Source organism: Lepidochelys kempii, chromosome 4 (genome assembly GCF_965140265.1).
Source record: "Lepidochelys kempii isolate rLepKem1 chromosome 4, rLepKem1.hap2, whole genome shotgun sequence".
Lineage (NCBI taxonomy): Eukaryota > Metazoa > Chordata > Testudines > Cheloniidae > Lepidochelys > Lepidochelys kempii.
In genome coordinates, this window is record NC_133259.1 from 139,445,900 (window position 1) to 139,467,666 (window position 21,767).

At 52.8% G+C, this 21,767-nt stretch overlaps 1 protein-coding gene across 3 annotated transcripts in view; it reads left to right on the forward strand.

The window, feature by feature from the left end:
• Positions 1 to 21,767, forward strand: part of HSPA12B (heat shock protein family A (Hsp70) member 12B) — a 63,984-nt gene that overhangs the window by 20,879 nt on the left and 21,338 nt on the right. For all 3 annotated transcript variants that reach the window (XM_073343064.1, XM_073343066.1, XM_073343065.1), the window contains 5 exons: positions 4,371 to 4,557; positions 6,744 to 6,848; positions 7,406 to 7,522; positions 11,899 to 12,070; positions 21,325 to 21,411. In XM_073343064.1, coding sequence (XP_073199165.1) covers positions 4,371 to 4,557; positions 6,744 to 6,848; positions 7,406 to 7,522; positions 11,899 to 12,070; positions 21,325 to 21,411 — 668 coding nt within the window. The remainder of the gene's footprint in view (positions 1 to 4,370; positions 4,558 to 6,743; positions 6,849 to 7,405; positions 7,523 to 11,898; positions 12,071 to 21,324; positions 21,412 to 21,767) is intronic.

Below are 21,767 nucleotides of genomic sequence, written 5' to 3' on the forward strand. Positions count from 1 at the left end.
GCAGCTAGGGAACAGGACATGCTCTTAGTCTGTCCACCCTGTTAACCCTGTCCTGTTGGATGGTTTCCCCTTCTCCCTATCACTGAATTATCCCTCCCGCAGACCCAGTGCTGAGCATCCTCCCCCAGCATCCCGAGGACCGGAGAGAAGCTGGGACCAGGATGGGGATAACTGGGAATAATGGGACAATATTAAGCAAAGGAAAATACCTACTAGATGAGGTGTGTGTAAGGCTGGGATCAGTACCAGGGTGTGAGTCAGCGCCCTGCAGAATAAACTTTAGGGATCAATCCTGCACTGGCCACGGAGGATGGTCCCTTGTGTGCCTTTTTCGTCTCGATGGGTGGAATCGTCTCTTGCTTTCTGCATATTTTATTGAGGAGCCAAGCACCATGGTTAGCTTGTCCTAGGCTGCAAGCGTCCTGCCAGGACAGATTCACGATCAGGGCTCTAACGTGGTGGTGCTTTCAGTCCCATCTTCATTCTATGTTAGACCCTTATCTGGCCCTCACCGCAGTATCTGGGCACCTCCAGCCCCACTGTGAGGCAGGGTAGTGCTGTCATCCCTGGCGTACGGCTGGAGTCTCAGAGACTTGTCCCAGGTCTCATAAGAAACCTATTGCAAAGCAGAGAGGTCTCCTGATCCCAGGTTAGGGCCCCAACCACCAGGCAAACCTTCCTCTGTCTGCTTCCAACCCCCTGCCAATATTAGAGACCGAAAGCCACTAGCTCTGAACTTCGCTGGAGTCCCAGAGGCTCTGGAAGCTGGACCCTAATTTAATAATGAGCCCTAATGGGCTAAACCCAACAACCCCTGACTCTGGGGTGTCCGACACCCAGATCCAAGGCCCCACGTTATGGCTGGGGCCTCTCTCTAGCCAATACGCCATTTCCTCCTCTCTCTGCTGGGTTTTGCCATCTTCTGAGCTCCAGGAGGGTGGAGGCCGAGGTCAGGAAGGTGCACGTTGGGCCTGAAGAGTTGGGGATGCTGTAAAATGAGAGTTCGAGGCTGCAGTATTGAGGGTGGGGGGATGCAGTCACTGCACGAGAACTCAGTACTTCTGTTTGTGAACTGAACCAGAGCAGGTTAGCCCCAGTGTAGCTAGTCACCAGGCCCTGCTATGATGGGCTCCCCCGCACAGAGTAATTTATTTACTCAGGACAACTCAATTAAGACCCGGCGTCTGGTTCACAATCAGGCTTCTTGTACTCCCCCACCCAGCCATCCCTGGATGTCCTCTGCCCATGTATTTATCAATACCTTCTTCAGCTAGTTGCCAAAAGCAATCAACAGGCCTTTGGCCAAGACAATGCTGCTACACAGAGACACCACTTTATCTATCCACTTGCATGGCCCTCACCGCTGTAGGGTTGACTAGATGGGGAAACCGAGGCACAGAGACATTAAGTGACTTGTCTAAGTTCACGAAGAGGGTCTGTGACAGAACTGGGACCCAGATCTCTAAAGTCATGGTACAGTGCTTCAACCACAAGGCCATCCTTCCTTTGGGAGCTAGATCCTAGCTCGGGTTTCTAAGCAATTAGGACCTCTTGCTTTGAACGATCCAAGAAGTCCTGACAGCAGCAGCAGAAGCCCTTGACCCCCAGAGAGGCAGATGGTGTGTGAGGTCCCTTCAGTTGTGGAGTAGCGAGAGGGGTGGACAAATAGGGGACTTTTCTGCGTCTCACCAGAGGTGCCTATCCCCAAACAGTGACTGCTTTGACAGAGCCGGTCAGGCCTCTGGTCTGAGGGCAGCCAACCTGCAGATATGCACAAGGGACATACTTTGACAATGAGCCAGGCCTGGAGGTTGGTCAGATAGATTCACCTGGGACCATGGGGCCACCCGTGGCAGAGAACAGGACCACTGGAAGCCAGAAGCGTCGGCTCCTTGTTTAGGAGGAGTTTTACAAGGCCTATTATCATTGTTAATTGAAGCCAGAGAGCAGATGAGCTTGGCTGGGGAGGGCGGCCCTGAGGGACGCCCCCGGAGAGCGGGAGTTGCTGAGGGAGCCGTCTTGGAGGCAGGACAGGAGCCGCTCCACCACAAAACCCTGAGGGGAGGGAGTCCCGGAGACCGGCATGGTGGAGGGAACTGAAGGCAATAGCCAGACAGAGACGAGGCCCTCGGGCTGGGCCATTAGTGAGGACAAGCTGGGTGGCGTGCGTGGAAGCCAGAGGATTTAGAGGCGAGGAAGCAGAGGCAGGAGGCTCTGGGGGCACGGAGGAGGGGAAGAGGGGTACGGTGGATGCAGACCCAGGGCAGGGAGACAGTTGGGTGCTGGAAGGCTGAGGGAAAGGAGCTGGAGGGGACGTCTACATTGTGACCCAGGCTCCAAGACTCGGTGCTGCGGGTTTTTTATTGTGGCGTAGACATACCCAGAGAGATTGTAAGGGGAGCGGCAGGAGATGGCACGCGAACATGTGGGCAGGGCGGAAGAGGCTAACGGAGGGGCAGTCAGCCTGGCAGAGGCTGGAGGAGGGGGCTGGGGTGGGAGAAGGCTCCCTCCAGCACTCTGCATGGGTGGGAAGACAGCCACTTGGCCGGAGCGCCGGGCTGGTGCCCCAGGGACTAGCAAGTGATAAATAAACTGACTGGTGCATTTGAAGACTCGTACCCCTGCCCCTAACCCTTCCTGTCCAAGGCTCGCGGCCCCGTTAGCTCCAGACAGGGAGGGGTCCGGGCTGCTATGGCTGCAGAGATTCCATTCATTGAGGGCTGACCTCGGAGCGTGGGGTTACTGCTCATTCCCTCCCTCCAGCCGGCTGGTAGTTCACCCAGCAGCTCCCCTCGTCAGGGACCATGAGCAACCCAGCCATCTCCCACCCTGCCACCTTCTTCCCTCTGGCCACAAGCTGGACCCCGCTGGCTCTCTCGCTGGGTAATTACTAAGGAACTTTTTCAAATCAGTAGGGTTCTGACTGGGCTTGGTGGCACCCCAAATATGACAGAGAACTTTGCTCACAATTATTGAGCCGAGCAGTTGAAAAGTGCTAACGGGGGTCATTTAAGTAGGGCCTAGTAATTTGAGCAAAGGTGCCTGGCTTCTAATCCTGGTCCTGGCTGGTTGAAGACCCCGACTTGGCCAGCCGGTGGCTTTTGTGTATCCATAGATAATACAGAATACTGTTGGTGAAGGAGGCCATGTTGATAGTCTCTATGTCCTCTTTCGATCCCCAGGACAGGCCATGATAAGGCAAGATTCCCCCATGCTGCCCTGTCCTAACACATCCAGTTCATTCCATCTTTGGCCTGTTCTGCTGAGACTACCAGCCAGGTGCCCAATTAGTGCCAGATTTGTGATGGGGGCATCTGTCCTGACCAAAACCCAAGGAGGAGTCTCTGACTGATTTGGGACATGGGCCACTGAACAGCTGTCAGGCAGCCCTGGCTTTTGGCCTTCTTCCAACCTGGGCCAGAATTGAACCATTCCCTGTTCCCAATTGTAACAAACATATGCTCCTTGTCATCACTGTCAGGGCCCTTTTTGACCTATCCCCACCCACCCGTCATCTCTCCTTCGCTTTCGAGCTGTCGAGGCTTGCCTCCGACCGGCCCATGGTGCCAGCCTCCATCACCTACTTGTTAAATTCTTAAACATGCCCCTTTCTGTGTTCTCCCTGGCTGCCCCTCATGCTTGGGAGGAACTCCCCATCAACTTCCACAAAGCTACCTCAAATCCCCCTTCCAAACTCTCCTTTGCCGTGAGGCCCACAAAACAGTTAAGCTGGCCAATATTGTCCCATAGTTTCCTCACACTCCCCTGTTGTCTCTTGTCATATATATAGATTGTAAGTTCTTTGGGGCAGGGACTAGAGGTCAAGTGTGGAGGTGACATGCAGGGTCACGTGCCCCCCCCCCATTTCTGCCAGGGTTTGCCAGCTGGGCTGTGCAGCAGCTCCTGGATCTGGCGAGGTGCAAGCCGCAGCCATGGGAAGAGGCAGCAGCAAACAGCTGGGAGCTGCAGGAAAGGGCCACTGAGGGCAAGGGGGGGGGCCTGTTTGGGGGGGCATGACTCAAGCTGTTCAGGGGAGGTGAATCTTTAAATTGTGCTTCCCCCTTCCCCCCTGCCCTCCCACTATCAGCAGGTAGCAGTTGTGTTTGGCAGGGATTGTCTTTTGTTCCGTATTTGTACAGTACCTAGCACAGTGGGATCCTGGTCCAAGCCTAGTAATACCGTGGTAATATGAATAACTAATCATAATAGAGAACCTCTGTACCCTATTACCAACCAATCCCACCTTGAGCCTCTGGCTGGGTTTTCTAGCCACTCCCACCAGGCGTTCAGAGGAAGTCTTCGCTATTATAAATGGTGCCTGTCACCTTTAAGAGGTGGGACATTAAATCTGATCTGGTTCCTCATTGCAGGAAATGGGAGGGAGGTGATCCTGGAGTGGCCAATCAGAAAACCCCCACCAGCCTCTTGCTGACCCCAGAGGGCGCCTTTCACAGTTTCGGATACACAGCAAGGGATTATTACCACGATCTCGATCCGGAGGAAGCCCGGGATTGGCTCTACTTTGAGAAGTTTAAGATGAAGATTCACAGCACGAGTGTAAGTTAACCCTTTCTGTCCAGTCACCCTGAACACAGGGGAGGGGCTGGGGGCCAATGAGATGGGGTGGGGTGGGCTAACTCACTTTCACTTTAAAAAATATTCCCGTATTAAAGAAAAAATGTATGTATTGCAGTAATATTGTCAATATTTTTCCTTTTTTCCCAGTGTGAAATTTCACAGATTTGTTTCAAATTAAATTTCACAAATTTGCTGTCCTTCTGGGGGGCTGTGAATTTGCAGAGTTGTTTAGCAAATTCTGTAACCAATTTATTATGCAAAGGGCAGGGAAGGGTGATTTAAATAACCCCCTAAGGCTAAGGTTGGTTGAAAAACAAGGGGGCGAGGAGAGGGAGTGTTTTCAAACTTCTCAGTTGGCTGTAATTTTTTTCATTAAAATTCAAAATGTCAAAATTCAGTAACAAATTCACCCAGCTCTCTAGATTGTATAATAATAATAATAATAATTAATAAAAAATTATGGGGAAGTGGAGAATTCAACAAAATGTCATGATTTTTTGGTCCAACTTTCATAATTGAACAAATGTTGACTGATTCCAGTGGGGGCTGTTGACAGGAGTATGTGCCCCACTTCCCTCTACTGGGTGGGAGCAGAACTGATCAAGTCTATGTCATAGACCCTCTGTAGCTCTCGGATCCCCCTTTAGCTAAAGTACTAGGGACCTGTGGGTTTTGGAGCAGGAGGAGCTAGGTTCTAGCCCCCACAACTGTCGATTTATCACTCTGCAGGGGAGGGCAGATCTCAACCTGCTATTTCCCATGATGCCGAATTCGAACACTTCTGAGTGCAGTGATGTGGCATCACGGAACTTTTTTGCACCAACTCCCGTAGCACGTCCAATGGGTGGAGCTCCCTCCCTCCTCATTCCTGCCTGCACTCCCCAGCCTTTCCCCCCACCCTCACCTCCACATCGGGAGGTAATTCCATGTAGCTCTTCCCCCTCATCCTTGCAGAGGAAGGACCAGTGGGTTGGGCACCTCGGCACCTTCCAGGTAATGGCTGTTTGGTTTCCTCTCTGCTGATTGGGTGGGTTCGCCATTCCACCTGCTCCAGCTCCGAGCGGACGAAGAAGGTAGCCGCATGGCCGAACACTGCGCTCGATCCTGCTCTTGCTGAGGTCAATTGGGAGGCCTAAGTGACTGCCCCCGCAGAGGATGAGAACTTCTAGCAACAGCTCATGGGCTCACAGCACCCAGCTCCTTGTCAGCACTCCAGGTGCTGGATTTGGCACAGTCCCTCTGTCACCGTTCAGGGCAACTGCACCTGCATTTCCCCTCTGTTGCCTCAATAAGGCGTCGGGCCCCCCAGCCATCACCTCTCTTGGGCGGAGACCCGCATCTCTCTCCCTCCTGCCTGGGGTATTTCCAGGCTGCACAGTTCCCTGCCTCCACTGTGCTGTTCTCACACGCCTAACCAGGCCAGCATCTGCACTTCGCTATCTCTCCACAGGCTACAGACCGTGACATTGCCCACAGCTAGATGTTACCACCCAGCTCTTTCTGAGCAAGCACATTGATTCTGACGGTAAAAGCGTCACGGAGAAACCATACGAAACACAATAAAAGCCCTGATGCACATGCGAATAAGCTTCCTACAGCAAGCACTGTTGCAGGAATCAGCCCTTCAGGCCCCACCAAGGGGTTTTTCTGTGGGTACAAGTTCATAACAGCCTCCATCCACAACAAGCAGCCCCATGCATAGGTTAGTCTTTCCTTTATCCAGCCTGGGCCATTGTTCTTCAGAGTCAGGGAACAGATAATCCATAAACATTAGTCCCTTCCTCAGCTTCAAAAGGCTGGGGTTTGCATAACAGGGGCAGGGAGGAATTTGCATTCACACCGTGCCCCCCGATGTTTTCCAGGAAATGCGCTTCACGTACATTGTCCCAGAAGACCATTCATGTCTGCTCAATGGTTCAGTACAGCCCTTTGATCGCCCAGGCCCACAGTAACACAGATCCTTCACATTTAATGCAATGGCCTCCGAGGATACTTCACTTCATTCAATAATGTTTTTCAAGGACATTGCTGGAAATTTCCACATCTGTCACACCCTCCACTGGAGAAACCAGTGCACTCCTCCCTGCTCTGTGCCGGGCATGCTCCGAGGGGCAGGCCAGGGCTCAGGCCGTGACCATCTCGGGCTGTTTGTCTTGCTTTGCTAGGACCTCACCATGAAAACCGAATTAGAAGCCGTGAACGGGAAGAAGGTCCAGGCGCTGGAGGTGTTTGCACACGCCCTTCGCTTCTTCAAGCAGCATGCCGTGCAGGTAGTCCAGCTCCCCGGGGTGGGGCGGGGGAAGGCCTGGGAGTCAGCTGCAAATACTGGGGAATTTCCCAGTGGAATCCCTGCCAGTTGGGGATAAACCCCAGCAGAGCTGGCATGGGCCAGGGAAACCACCCTCCTGTGGATTTGGCTGCAAGCACTGAGGGGGTGGCAGGACTTTGTCCTGGGACTAGCTAGCTCAGAAGGGGGTCTGGTTTTCCCTCTGTTGTGTGAACTTAGTGTGGGTGAAAGGCGCCAGCTCACAGAGGAGATACAACAGAGGCAATGTCAGGGCAAGCATCCTGTACCCAACACAGCCTTTACCCTGAGCTCCAGAACTCAGCAGGGAGTTCTTTCCATGACCCATTCATTCCATTAGCCTCCCTGTCTGACTAGGAATGCTGCTGTCCGGGGCCAATAACTCACCTGTCTCTCAATAATGCATCCATCCAGTGGCACAATGGCATCCGGGGGGTATTCCTTCCTGACCCGCCCATAGGCCATTATTGTATGCCCTGAAGCATGGGGTTTGGCTATCAGTTTCTGCTTCTTTTACAACAGGAGCTCAAGGACCAGTGTCCATCTTTGCAAGAGAAAGAGGCCATCCGCTGGGTGATTACAGTGCCTGCCATCTGGAAACAGCCAGCCAAGCAGTTCATGAGGGAAGCAGCATACAAGGTCAGGTGTCTCGTGTTGGTTCCCTTCTTGGCTTTGTGGGGTTTTCCAAGGATTTGTAGGATCATTGTAGCCAGAGATTTATTAGGTCCCATCTTTCCCGTCCCCCACTCCTGGGCCAGGGCAGGTGTTACTTTGCAATGTCCAATCTCCTCTAACCTGTCTGGGTATTTTTAAAGTTTATGTTCTCCAGAGTGCTGTTCGCGTTGGTTTTGAATGACCCAAGTGGCAGGGGACTAAAGCCATAAGTAGTGTACAGTCCATTCTCCAAGCCTTTGTCCAACCCAGCTCAAATTAATGGAGTTACTCCTTTACTTGAAGAAGGAGCGGCTGGTGCTTGTAGTGCTGAAGATTCGGGGGTCAAACCCTCCTGATGGCCCACGAGGGGGCAGGTTGCAAAAGTAGCACCTGGAGTGGAACTTGAATGCCTGCTCTCAGATGCTTGGGACGAGCTGCGTCTCATGCTAGCAGAGTAGAGTCTTTGATGCCTCTAGCATCTAGGGGATAACAGTCTACTATAGCTGCCAGCTAGGGGAGTTACTGCTTTACCTCAAGCAGTGGTGTTCATGCTTTTAGTGGTGTAGCCCCCGAGTTCAACAGTCGCTGTCGAGCCAGGCAGGATTGTTACCCTTGCCCTGTCCACACGCTTGTAGGCTATTACCATATTCCCCCCATTAGTCATCACTCAGCCCAGCGAGACAGTTACCATCTGTCCTTCTCCGCCAATCCTTGGTAGCGTTTGTCACTTCTTTCTGAACCCCCGTGTCTCTAGAGCTGCCCAGGACTGATGGCCGTAACCCAGCTGTGACTACATGCCCTCATACCGGCTGGGGGATGGACTGCATGCCCTAATTCAGTCTGTGTTCTCCATACCCCTGGAGTGCTGATCCTGAGCCAGCTGTAGGGACAGGCGGACAGGGTGGTTGCCTTGGGCGCCACTTGTCAGAGGTGCCACATTGCTCAGCTGGGTTGTTGGTTTTATTCTCATCTGCTTGGGGGCACCAAAAACATTTTCTCCCGTGGGCAGCAAAACACCGAGGGCTGGCCCTGGACTGATCCAGGAGTGCTTTTCAGGGACCCCGCCTGCTGGTGAACACATGGGCGTTTCTGCTGGAACTGGGCGAAAACACCATGCCCTGGGCGTCCCTAACCTCTGCTTGCCAGAAGCTGGGAGTGGACGACAGGAGATGGATCACTCGATAATTGCGCTGTTCTGTTCATTCCCTCTTACGCTCTTGCCACTGACCATTGTCGGAAGACAGGATACTGGGCTAGATGGACCTTTGGTCTGACCCAGTGTAGCCGTTCTTATGTTATGTAAAACTAGAACAGGCATCCCATTAACCCAGTGGCTCTCAAACTTTGGTGCTGGTGACTCCTTTCACATAGCAAGCCTCTGAGTGCGACCCCCCTTATAAATTTAAAAACATATTTTAATATATTTAACACCATTATAAATGCTGGAGGCAAAGGTGGGTTTGGGGTGGAGGCTGACAGCTGGCGACCCCCCATGTAATAACCTTGCAACCCGCTGAGGGGTCCCGACCCCCAGTTTGAGAACCCTTGCATTAACCGCTCCCCTCCCAGCAATTGATCCCTCATTGAGAACCCGTCATTGAGTAAATCAGATCCGATAGTTTGGTTCTGCTGGCTCTTTGGTCACCTCACAGGCTGATCTATAGGCTCTCCTCAGGGCTCATGCAGCCACTTCTGGGGTGGAACGTAGCAACGCACTGCAGTGCTGCACGACAGTTTAGTCCAGTGGATGAAGGACGCTGGTCGAAACTGTCGGAGTAATCTAGGGAGGCAGAATGGGCTAGGGCCAGGGACTAACAACCCTGTTTTGTTGGTCTCTTTAAGGACCTCCAGTGACCAAGACTTTGATTCCCCGGCTCTTCCAAAAGAGAGCCCAGGGTCCTCTAGCATGGTGCTGGAACATTCGTTTGGTACTGACCCGCAAAGCCAGGGCTAGCACTTCCCAGGGCCATTCCAGCACATCCTTGTGCGTTTCCTTCCCCCGCAGGAGATAATGTCCTTTCAGGGGCTTGTGGAGGATTTGATTCTGGGGCCCACCGAGCTGCTTGTGGTGTGCTCCAAGCTGCTGCTTCAGCTGACCACGTCTTGGCTCCCGGCGAGCAGATGAGAACATGGGTCTGTGTGGGGGCCAGAACAGTCCCCTCCCCGGCAGATCGGTTCTGCCCCCCCCCGCCCCGCTGTATTGTTTCACAGCCACATCAACAGAGGACGTGAAGGGTGGAGGGGAGATATGCTCGCAGAGAGAGCAAGGGGGGAAGGGGAGGGGAAAGGAGGGGGAGCTGCGGGAAGGAGAGGGCGACAGACCGCAGGTGATTAGGGGTTGGGCGTCTCTCGGGTTTATTAGCTGGCTCCAGCAGGGTATAATTGAGGCTGGATAAAGCAGCGTTGGACTCCGCCAGGCTGGCATCCAGGATGCAGCGGGGTCAGGAGGAACGACGCCTGCTCTCAGAGAGGAGCCGGGGCCACGGCAGTGGTTTGCCTGGCTTGGCAGCTCTGGGCTCCTCTTTGTCCCACACGGGGAAGGGCAGGAACACAGACCTGACTGCTGGGTACAGTGTCTGACAGGAGTCAGACCCCAGGATCAGCCCCACGGCACTGCCCCTGCTGCTCGTCATGGGATCCTCCCCACGACAATCCCTAGCAGCCCATCCCTGGGGCCTGCCCCACGGCTCTCCCCCCACCGCTCATCATGGCCCACAGCACCTCCCCAGCAACCCATCCGTGGGGCCAGCCCCACAGCACTCCTCCAGCGGCTGGTCATGGGACCTGCTCCATGGCACTGCCCCTACTGCTCGTCATGGGACCTGCCCCATGGCAAAATCCTAGCAGCCCATCCCTGACCCACGGCTCTTGTCATGGGACCTGGCCCACAGCACCTCCCTAGCAGCCCATCCCTGGGACTTGCCCCATGGCACTCCTCCAGCGGCTGGTCACGGGGCCTGCCCCACGGCAATCCCTAGCAGCCCATCAAAGGGGCCTGCCCCATGACACTCCCCCAGTGGCCGGTCATGGGACCTGTCCCACAGCCATCCCCACAGCACTCCCCTACCAGCCCATCCTTGGGGCCTGTCCCACAGCACTCCCCCAGCAGCTGGTCATGGGACCTGCCCCACAGCAATCCCCCAGCAGTCCATCCAAGGGGCCTGCCCCACGGCAATCCCCCAGCAGTCCATCCAAGGGGCGTGCCTAACAGCACTTCCCAGCAGCTGGTCACAGGCCCACCCCGCTCTTCCCCCAGCAGCCTGTCCACAGGGCCGGTCGCGTGGCAACCCCCCCCAGCCATTCCTGTAGCCCAGAATCCTGTCTCCTCAAGCAGCCAGTGGCTGGGGCTTCAAAAGAAGGTGCAAAACCCCACAGTGCAATGAGTGCTGTAGCCCCTGTACCCCGGGCCAGCCTGGGATGAGCCTGGGACCTTCAGCACTGAAGGGCTAGATAGGGCTAGAAGGGGTATAAAGCTTCCGGCTTCAGGGCTTCAGCCTGTGTCTAGGTATTAGGAGTTAGAATGAGACCCTCCTGGGGGCAGATTTCCCCACATCTCCCTGCTGTGGGGTTCTTGCCCCTTCCTCCGAAGCAGCTAGTGCTGCCCATAGGAGACAGGGAACTGGGCTAGATGGATCCTGGACTGATCTAGTCGAGTGATTTCCATGTTCTTTACAGCATGGGCCTCTACTGTTTGAGGTAAAGGGGTAACTCCATTAGCTGGTAGCAGCAGTGGGCTCTTATCCTCTTTGGCAGACCAGCTACTAGAGGGGAACATTTAACACACACGCTTAAACGGTGGGCTACACAATACTGTCCCGTGGGGAAGGTAACTCGTGGCTGTAGCTGCATCCATGAGGATTGGTAGGCCTTGGCTTGTTGTATTCTGAATAGCACCATTCTAGATGCAGATCTTATTCCTGTCAGTGGCTAATCCTTGTTTTTAGAAAATGTACCACCTTATTTGCTTTGCCCTCGAGCCTGTCCTGCAGCAGTGAGTTCCGCAGGTCAGTGATAGGATCTGAAACCCACAGTGAGATGGGAGACATTAGCTGCCCTGGGGCCCACAGGGGCAGGGAGGGAAAGGGGCACAACCCTGGGAAAGCAGGAGGGTTCTTTGATTCACAGCCTGAGTCCAGAAGCCTTCAGATCAGCTCAGTGATTCACCACCTGAGAGCACATGCTGATGCCGCAAGGCGGGGCCCTGCGGGGAGCATACACCCATGGATCCCCAGTGGGTCAGATAACCAAGCCAATCATCTCTGCCATCACACTGAGCTGGCAGCGTGACCTCCTTATGCAGCCTCTTTCCCTTTGCCTATCCTTGTAACCGCCTTTGTCCCTTGCCTTCCTACGCTCCACAGGCCGGCTTGGTTCCCCCTGCAAACCCAGAGCAGCTGTTGATCGCGCTGGAGCCGGAAGCAGCCTCCATCTATTGCAGGAAACTCCGCCTCAATCAGCTGATTGACTTGAGCTGCAAACCTCTAGCCAATGGCCTCGCACCAGAGCTCTCCATCGACTCCAGCTTCAGGCAGGGTAAGCGACTGCTGTACTATGGACACCTTGTCTGGGGATCTGGGGACAGCTGAGCCGTGGGGTGGGCCACAAGCGGAATTAGCTCGCTGGCCCCAGCCCGATCCCGACAGACTGTGTGTCTGCGTTGTACAATTCAGCACAACTGGCCATCTCTGCTCAAGAAAGTCCCCCGGGGGGAGACTAGCAGGGTGCTGCAGGTCCCGGCAGAGGGTGATGGCCAAATTGTGGGGGCTGCTCAGCATTGGCAGGGGCTGGTTCGGGACTCCTGGGCAGAACCAGTCTCTCTTTCTCAGAAAACATCCCTAGGCTTTCCCAGCCTGCAACTCTCCACTTAATATAGCCCCCTCAGCATCACCAGCCGTGCCGCTCTGTTCATCTCTTCTCTCAGTCCCGGCTCCCTGCTGCTTCTACGCTAGGACCAGTTGCAGATTGCCAAAACAAAACCCTTTCCCCATTCAAATCCTTGCTGAAGATTTCCTTCTACCACCAGGGAAGCCCTGGGTTCCCGCCACCCTGGGCTTTCCCAAGGCACTCCTCTTCTCTGTGCTCATCTGTTAGACTGCCAGCTCTTTCCACTGTCTCATTCTGTGGCTTGTGCAATGCCAGATACATCATAAATGATCTGGGGAAAGGGGTAAACAGTGAGGTGGCAAAATTTGCAGATGATACAAAACTACTCAAGATAGTTACATCCCAGGCAGACTGCGAAGAGCTACAAAAGGATCTCTCAAAACTGGGTGACTGGGCAACAAAATGGCAGATGAAATTCAATGTTGATAAATGCAAAGTAATGCACATTGGAAAGCATAATCCCTACTGTACCTATAAAAAAATGGGGTCTAAATTAGCTGTTACTACTCAAGAAAGAAATCTTGGAGTCATTGACTTCAGTTCTCTGAAAAAATCCACTCAATGTGCAGCGGCAGTCAAGAAATAGAACACAATGTTGGGAATCATTAAGAAAGGGATAGATAATAGGACAGAAAATATCATCTTGCCTCTATATAAATCCATGGTACACCCACACCTTGAATACTGCATGCAGATCTGGTCGTCCCATCTCAAAAAAGATATATTGGAATTGGAAAACGTTCAGAAATCGACAACAAAAATTATTAGGGATATGTAACGGCTTCTGTATGAGGAGAGATTAATAAGACTGGGACTTTTCACCTTGGAAAAGAGACAACTAAGGGGAGATATGACTAAGGTCTATAAAGTCATGAATGGTGTGGAGAAAGTAAATAAGGAAGTGTTATTTACTTCTTCTCATAACACAAGAACTAGGGATCACCAAATGAAATTAATAGGCATCAGGTTTAAAACAAACAAAAGGAAGTGTTTCTTCACACAACACACAGTCAACCTGTGGAACTCTTTGCCAGAGGATGTTGTGAAGGCCAAGTCTATAACAGGGTTAAAAAGAACTAGATAAGTTCATGGAGGATAGGTCCATCAACGGCTATTAACCAGGATGGGCAGGGATAGTGTCCCTCGCCTCTTGTTTGCCAGAAGCTGGGAATGAGCGACATGGAAAGGATCACTTGATGATTACCTGTTATGTTCATTCCCTCTGAGGCACCTGGCATTGGCCACTGTTGGAAGACAGGAGACTAGGCTAGATGGATGTTTGGTCTGACCCAGTCTGGCTGTTCTCATCATACCACATGATGATGATGAAATTCTTTCCATTCTAACAGTAACCCAGGAAGAGTTTGAACAGCGGCTACTAAAGTTAGATATTTTTAAATCAGCTGGTCCAAATAACTTGCAACCAAGAATTTTAAAAGAATTGGCCAAGGAGTTTGCTGGTCAGTTAATGCTGATTTTCAACAAGTCTTGAAACACTGGGGAATTTCCAAGGAACTGTAAGAAAGCTAATGTTGTGCCAGTATTTAAAAAGGGTGAACAGGACAACGCAGATATTTATAGGCCTGTCAGCCCGACATCAATTCCAGCCAAAAGGACAGAAGGGGTCATAAGGGACTTGATTAATAAAGAGTTAAAGGAGGGTAATGTAATTAATGTCAGTCAATATGGGTTTATGGAAAATAGATCCTGTCAGACTAACTTGATGTCTTTTTGACGAGATTACCAGTTTGGTTGATACAGGTAACAGTGTTGGTGTAATAGACTTAGACCTTGTAAGATGTTTGACTTGGTACCACAGGACATTTTGATTAAGAGACTAGAATGATACAAAATCAACCTGCCATACATTATTTGGCTTAAAAACTGCCTAATTGATAGGTCTCAATGTGTAACTGTAAATAGGGAATCGTCATCGATTGGGTGTGTTTCTAGTGGGGTTGGTTCTTGTCCCTGCACTATTTAACAGTTTTATCAATGACCTGGAAGAAAACATAAAATCATCGCTGATAAAGTTTGCAGATGATATAATGTTGGGGATGTGGTAACTAATGAATAGGTCAGGTCAGTGATACAGAGAGATCTGGTTTAGGTTTGCAAATTGGGAGCAAGGAAACAGTATGCGTTTTAATATGGCCATGTGTAAAGTCATAGATGTAGGGAAACGAGAAGGAAGGCCATACTTACAGGATTGGGGGATGTATCCTAGGAAGCTGTGACTCTGAAAAAAATGGGGGGGGTCATGCTGAATAATCAGCTGAACATGAGCTCCCAGCATGATGCTCTGGCTGAAAGGGCTCCTGCAATCATTTGATGCATAAAGAGAGAATAGTGAGTAGGAGCAGAGAAGTTATTTGACCTCTGTATTTGCCACTGGTGTGACTGCGGCTGGAATCCTGGGTCCAGGTCTGGTGCCCACAATTCAGGAAGGCTGTTGATAACTTGGAAAGGGCTCAAAGAAGAGCCACGAGAGTGATTGACAGATTGGAAAACCTGCCTTACAGTGAGAAACAAACCGGTTACGTTTAGCAGAAAGAAGGTTAAGGGGTGATTTGATCACAGTCTATAGGTACCTATAGGGAAACAGAAATTTGATGTGGAGGGCTCTTCAAAATAGCAGAGAAAGGTCTAACAAGACCCAATGGCTAGAAGTTGGAGCTAGACCAATTCAGACTGGAAATAAGGTACATATTTTTAACAGTGCGGGTAATTAACCATTGGAACAGCTCACCGGGGGTTGTGACAGATTCTCCATCACTGACAATTTTAAAATCAACATTGGATGATTTTCTGAAAGATCTGTTGCAGTTCAAACAGGCATTAATTCAGGGCCTGTGTTAGACAGGAGAGCAGACGAGATGATCACAATGGACCCGTCTGGTTTTGTTCTCTATAATCTATGAACTGCCAGCTCCAGACAAATCAGAAGTGATGCTAATTCTGGATGTTACACCCGACAGTGCATGGGACCTGCTGGAGATAGAATCCCCACCCCCTCGACTGACTCTGAGCTCTGGTAATGGGAGATGTGTCATTATTTTCACTGGTTTTAGCACCCAGAGACTCCAACCGAGATCAAGACCCAGGTGTGCTAGGTGCTGTACAGACACAGAGGTAGGCTCACTCCCGACCCTGAAAAGTCAAAGGCCAGACACAGCAACAGAGTGTAACCAACACATGGGGGAAGGGGGATCATGGAGGTCCTGATAAGAAGGTTATGTGGAGCTCAACAGGCCAGACCTGGCCTCAGTTCAGTCAGATATTTTAGCACATGTGTAGCTATAAACATGTGTAGTCCCTGTGAAATCAAAGGGGCCGCTCGTGCTGAAGTACCATTCGGAATCGGGACCTGGGTAGGCAATGTGGTGGCCAGGAATCATTTGTGTGTGTGTGAGAGAGAGAGAGAGTGTGTGTGATATAAGAACATAAGAGCGGCCGTATTGGCTCAGACCAAAGGTCCATCCAGCCCAGTATCCTGTGTTCCAACAGTGGCCACTGCCAGGTGCCCCAGGGGGAGCGAACAGAGCAGAGCAATGATTGAGTGATCCATTCCCTGTCGCCCATTCCCAGCGTCTGTCTACGTCTATACGGCTGGGGTATTCGTGTGTGTGCGTGTATGTAACACGTCCGAGTTGTACGTGGCCAGGTGTAGATATGGGGGCGGTGAGTGTATGCGTTATATTGGGTCCCCGCAACGTTCATGTCTGAACCCTCTCTCGCCGGTGGCCCCCCAGCCTCGCCCCCCCGCCTGCCTGAGTCCTTACTGTGTCCCAGCAGATGGGGGCCGGAGGCGTTAGGTCACAGGGTCTGGGGAGGAGCAGGTGCTGGAGGTGGCCTATTGACAGGGCAGGGACGATAAGAGCGGGTACGCCGGGCAGGGCAGAGCCATGAAGGGCCCTGAGGGGGCAGATGCGAAGCTCCAAAGGTGGGGGTGGGGCAAGAAGAGGTTAGGAGCTCTGCAGAACCCCTATTCCCATGGCATGATGGGCCTGATCCTGAATGGCGCTGAGCGCCCACACTGGCTGCGGCTGCTGAGGATCAGACCCGTGGTTCACAAACCACGTCCCCGTGTCTGTTTCCCGTCAAGCTCCATGTTGCTCTTAAGGCTTCTGCCCTTTCTCGTCTCCGTCCTGCTAGCCCCAGAGACCCTCCCTCCGTCATCAGGCCTCATCGCCCTGGCACCAGCGGGACAGTCACTGGCGAAACAATGAGGCCCGTGCGTGTGTGTGCGTCTGTGTGGGCGTGTGCGCATGTGTGTGTGCACACGCATGCGTGCACGTGTGTGTGAGTGCGTGCACGTGTGTGCACATGCGGGTGTGGGTGTGCACGGGTGGGTGTGGGTGTGAGTGCATGCTGGTGCGCGCGCGCGTGTTTGTGTGTGTGTGTGTGAATGCACATGTGTGTGTGGGTGGGTGTGAATGCACATGTGTGTGTGTGTGAATGCACGTGTGTGTGTGGGTGTGGGTGTGTGAATGCACATGTGTGTGTGTGTGGGTGTGTGAATGCACGTGTGTGTGGGGGGGTGGGTGTGAATGCACATGTGTGTGTGTGTAGGTGTGGGTGTGTTTGAAAGGCAAAAGCTTTCAGAGCCCCCTGTGGCTGCAAGGAAAGTGTCTCTCCAAAGCAGCAAGTGGCCCCTCTGGGAAATTAGCCACGGAACCAGCCCTGTTTCCTGAGCTCACTGAGGCCAGGTCAGAGGGTTCCCGTATCAAAACAAAAAATAATCCGAATAATGTCAGTGTGAGAGGGGGAAGGCAGCCCCATCTGGTCTGCATTATGGGTACTTGGCTGGCGCTCGGCTGCTCTGCTTACAGAAATCCCACAGCTCAGTTCCTTTCTGACTGTCTGGGCTGATTTCAGGGCTCTTATTTGGGAATGACCCCCTCCCACCCCTTCACTTGGGACTTCATTTAGGTTACGCTGTCTGGTTCGGATTCCTGGACGTCCTTTGCTGTTTCCTGGATGTTCAAAGTCAGATCCACGATCCTGAACTCCAAGCAAGCTGGAGTGCGCCTGGCCTTTCAGGTCCAGCTGGCCAGATCCAATCAGTGTAAATCCCCAGTCGCTCCATCACGTCGCTATCCCAGAGATGAGCCTGGGTCAGGTTTAGCATTAGAGAGACGCACACTGAAGTCAGCAGGGTGAGTCTGGATTTACACTAGAGTTACGGAGATCAGAATCTGGCTCCAACCCCGTGGCAGTCAGTGCGTGATTCTGGATTTACCCCAAGATAACTGGAAACCGAATCCAGCCCTGGTTCCTCTGCAGTTCTGTGTAGCTGAGAACAGAATCTAGTCTGTCCTGTACCCAGCAGCTCTGCCAGGCTCCTTCTCATCTGTAGCAGGAGTTCGTAGTAATGTCCCTCTCTCGCAGGTGAGCTCAGAGCACGTTAGAATATTGCTCTGCTTGTCTGCCCAGCCTCACTGGGGCGGGATGGTCACGTGGTGGAGGTACTGGCCTGCGACTTGGGAGACCTTGAGACTTGGGAGAGTTGAGTCTTGGCTCTGCCCCAAACTCCCTGTATGACCTTGGGCAAGTCACTTAATCTCTCTGGGCCTCAGGTTCCTTGTCTGTAAAATGGGGATCATGGTACCGCCCTCCTTTGAGATCTACCGATGAATAGCGCTAGATAAGAGCCGGGCTGTGGTGTTAGCTGTAAAATGGGAACAATAATTCTTACCTACTGTTGTAATGCCTGTGAGATGCTATAGTCATGGTGGCCAGCTAAACAGCTAGAATTGTCCTCCTTCTACCAATGGGGAAACAGAGGCACAGAACAGTGGTGCGACCTGCCCAAGGCCACACAGCTGGCCGGTTTTGTGTCTTAACCACAAGATTTCCCCTCTTGTTGTACAATCTCCAGCTCATCTATTCGTCCAACTTCTGCCTTCCTTCTGTTTGGTTCATTTCCTCCGAAGAGCCTCTGACTGGCTGTTTGACAAACTGCATTACAGAAGCAAATATCCTGCCTTGCTTTAATATCTCCAGACACCTGGTCGGCTTTGGGCAGACAATAGATGTTTTCCTAGTCAAGATCTGAGTAATTAAAGTCTCCCATGGTCATAACCCTCTTTTCTTACAGGTCTCTCATCTGTAAAAACATCTCTTGCTCTCCTTCCAATCTGCCCCGGGTGTCCCCAAATCCCCCCCTTACTTTCCTGGCCTTAAATTTCCAGTTTAAACTGTCTCTGTCTCAGCTAAGCCTTTGGTTTCCCTGTGCTTGCTTGTGTTTGTCCCTCTCCCTCTTGTCCCTTGGCTTTCATTTTGCCCGTCCTCTTGTTAAACTTAGAGCCGCTGAGCTTTCAACCTGTTTTTCAGGCGCAGTCACACCACAAGACATTAGAGCAAATCCTGAACTGTCTAGGAGTGTCAGAGTAGACACCATGGCCACTGAGAACTTCCTCACAATACCAGGGGCAGAACCCAGGTTCCTTGCTTTAAAAGCCCTGGTTAAAGCTACTTGAGCTAAAGGAGAATCTCCACTAAGTATAGAAGATCTGACACACAGCTAAGCAGCTCTGGTTCTCTCCAGCAGAGGGCGGTGCTGCTTAAACACAGCTCATTGCCCTAGTTTCCACTGCAGGCTCTGTAATATTTACCTCCTGAGAAAGTACCCTAGCTTAGGGTGACCAGGTAGCGAGTGTGAAAAACCAGAACACTTTTTTTTTTCCCCGGGGCGGAGGGGGGCGTATAGTTGCATATATAAGACAACGCCCCTAATATCAGGATGTCTGGTATCCCTACCCTAGCTGTACCCCAGCGGTAGAATCATTGCCCAGGACATTGTGGACAAAGCAGGCGCAAATGGTGAATACAAGGCGAGAGCTTTAACAGGTGTAGATCCGTCTTGCACCACTGAAGCTGATTTACACTAGCTGAGCATCTGGCCTCTAGACTGTACGATCTTGGAGGCAGGGACCTGTCTGTGCTCAGTGTACGGTGCTCAGCATGCTGCTGGGAGGCAATGGCGTTCATACCGGAATAATAATAATTAATGAATAGCAGTAAATGTACCGCAGAGAGCTGTGGGCTCAGTCCGACCCCATAGGCCTGTTTCTTCCCCATGATCCATGTCTGCGTTTTACAGAGCGAGAGGTTTTGTGGGACGGGAGCGTTTAGCGACGTGCCTGTTGTTTGTTGTTACATCCTTGGGCAAAAGCTGATGAGCTAACAGGGAAAAGCACATCCCAGTGGGCCGAAAATAGACCCCTGGACAGGCAGCCCCACCCTCTCCACACATCTCCCCGCCCTTCCTGGCTTCGCTGACCAAACACATCTTGGCCAGCCCTGCTTTTTATCTGGCATCTTTGTGTTTCCTCCCTGCCCCAGCGTAATGAGAGCTTCGGGGGCAGGGGGGCGAAACTCCACCCCAAAGTTACAATCAACCCAGGAACAACATGGGAGCCACAGCGCCATCCTGTCCACTCCTCTCCCGGGGGGTGGGGAAGGAGGTGAGGTCAGTGCAGACCAGACGGGAGTTACAAGCCAGCAGTGGCTCAGCTGCTGGTCTTGTCAGATCTACAGCTGAGCAGCACGAAGCTATTTATTGCTTGGCTGGGAGGAAATGCGGGGGGCTGGTAACTAGGGGGGCCATATCCCTCTGTCAGTTTTGAGCAAGTCAGTACCTCACCAAGAGGCTAGGGGGTGCTCCGCTCTCTGAGTGGGTATTGAAGCAAGGCCCCAGTGTGGCGCGTGGGGCTCTGTGCTGCTCAGTCATTCAGAAGAGAAGCTCTGGTTGCCCTGTGATCATCGATGGGGCAGTAACTCCCGTGTCCTGGCCAAACTCCAGCTCAGGGAGTTGCACTGTGAATCCCATCCCGCCCTGCCAGTATTCTCCTTCCTCGTATTGTTGCTGTGCGCTGCGGAACAGCAGCCGAGCCCCACCCCAGAGGTGACTGCATTGTGGGGGTGAAGTGATCCCTGGGCACCCTTTGGGTGCAATGGCTGCTAAGTGCTTTGGAACAATGGGGGCGGACGTATCACACACACACTGTTACAAACAAAGATGCTGCCCTGCGTCTCCCAGCGGCTCGGCCCATGGTTCACTAGCAGAGACATCCACACCAAGGCCAGCTGCTGCCAACCCACTGCGGGGTGGAGCCCTGCCCCGCCCAGCTGCGCTGCTCCTGGAGGGTTCTGCGGTGGGCTGGCTGAGCTGGCCGAGAGCCGTCTCCCACTCGTCTCCCACTCCAGCTTGACAGGCCAGGAACTCGGGCCCCTGATGCGTGGGCAGCAGCCTTGTCACCGTGGCCTGACAGATCACGCTGTAGCGTCTCCGAGTTCTGGGTGACGCCTGCACAGGGCAGCTTTGATTTCGCTCTCCCAAGAAAACACAATGGGTAATTTGGTGCAGGTTTTTATCTGGCAATTTCGGGGTGATTTTAAGGCCATAAAAATGAAAGATGATTAGCATCGATTGAGGCAGACACGATGCAGGCAAGATATAGGGAAACCTCCCCCGCACAGCTCTGCTGATGCCCCTCAATCCCAGCCCTCCAGCCCCCCGTTATTCCAGTCCTGGGCTTCCCACATACAGCAGAGCTGAGGCCCCCCTTTCTCAGCCCAGGCCCCCCATTATTCTAGTCTTAGGGTCCCCACACACAGCACCATCAATGCTCCTCAATCCCAACCCACCGCTCCCCCATCAGTCCACTCCTGAGGTTCCCCCCTCAATCTCGACTCAGCCGTTCTGCTAGCTAAGCCCTGGGTTCGCCCCCAGTTCGGCCGTGCCCTGCAGCACTGCTTGCTCTTCTGGTCTGACTCCCCGAACTCCACTGAGAGGTGGTTTGAATGACCATCAAGGTCAGACCTCCACACAGCCTGTCCAGCTCACAGCCACCCCCCGTGGCCCTCTCACACCCGATCCCTTTGCTTTCTCCTTGCAGCCAGAGAGCAGCTCCGGCGTTCCCGGCACAGCAGGACCTTCCTGGTGGAGTCGGGGGTAGGCGAGCTGTGGTCCGAAATGCAGGCAGGTAGGAGGGGCCGTTTGTTCATGAACGGGAAGTGGGTGGGGCCCATCGTAATGAGGCGAAAGCAGAGCCCACCATCTCGGGGGATGGGATCCGCTTCCAGGACCCCCGTGAGCGCAGCCTCCACACCCTGGCCACAGGACCAAACACAGCCACAAATAAGCCCCCTTAGGATTGAATGCCGCTGTTAACTGACTGCAACTCTCTGGCTAAGGCGTCCATGGCTCGCGTCATCGTAGTATCTGGGCGCATCCCAATCTTTACTGGACTTACCCTCACACGCCTCTGTGAGGCAGGGCCATGTGATTATCTCCACTGCACAGGTGGGGAAACTGAGGCATAGAGCCACTAAGTGACTG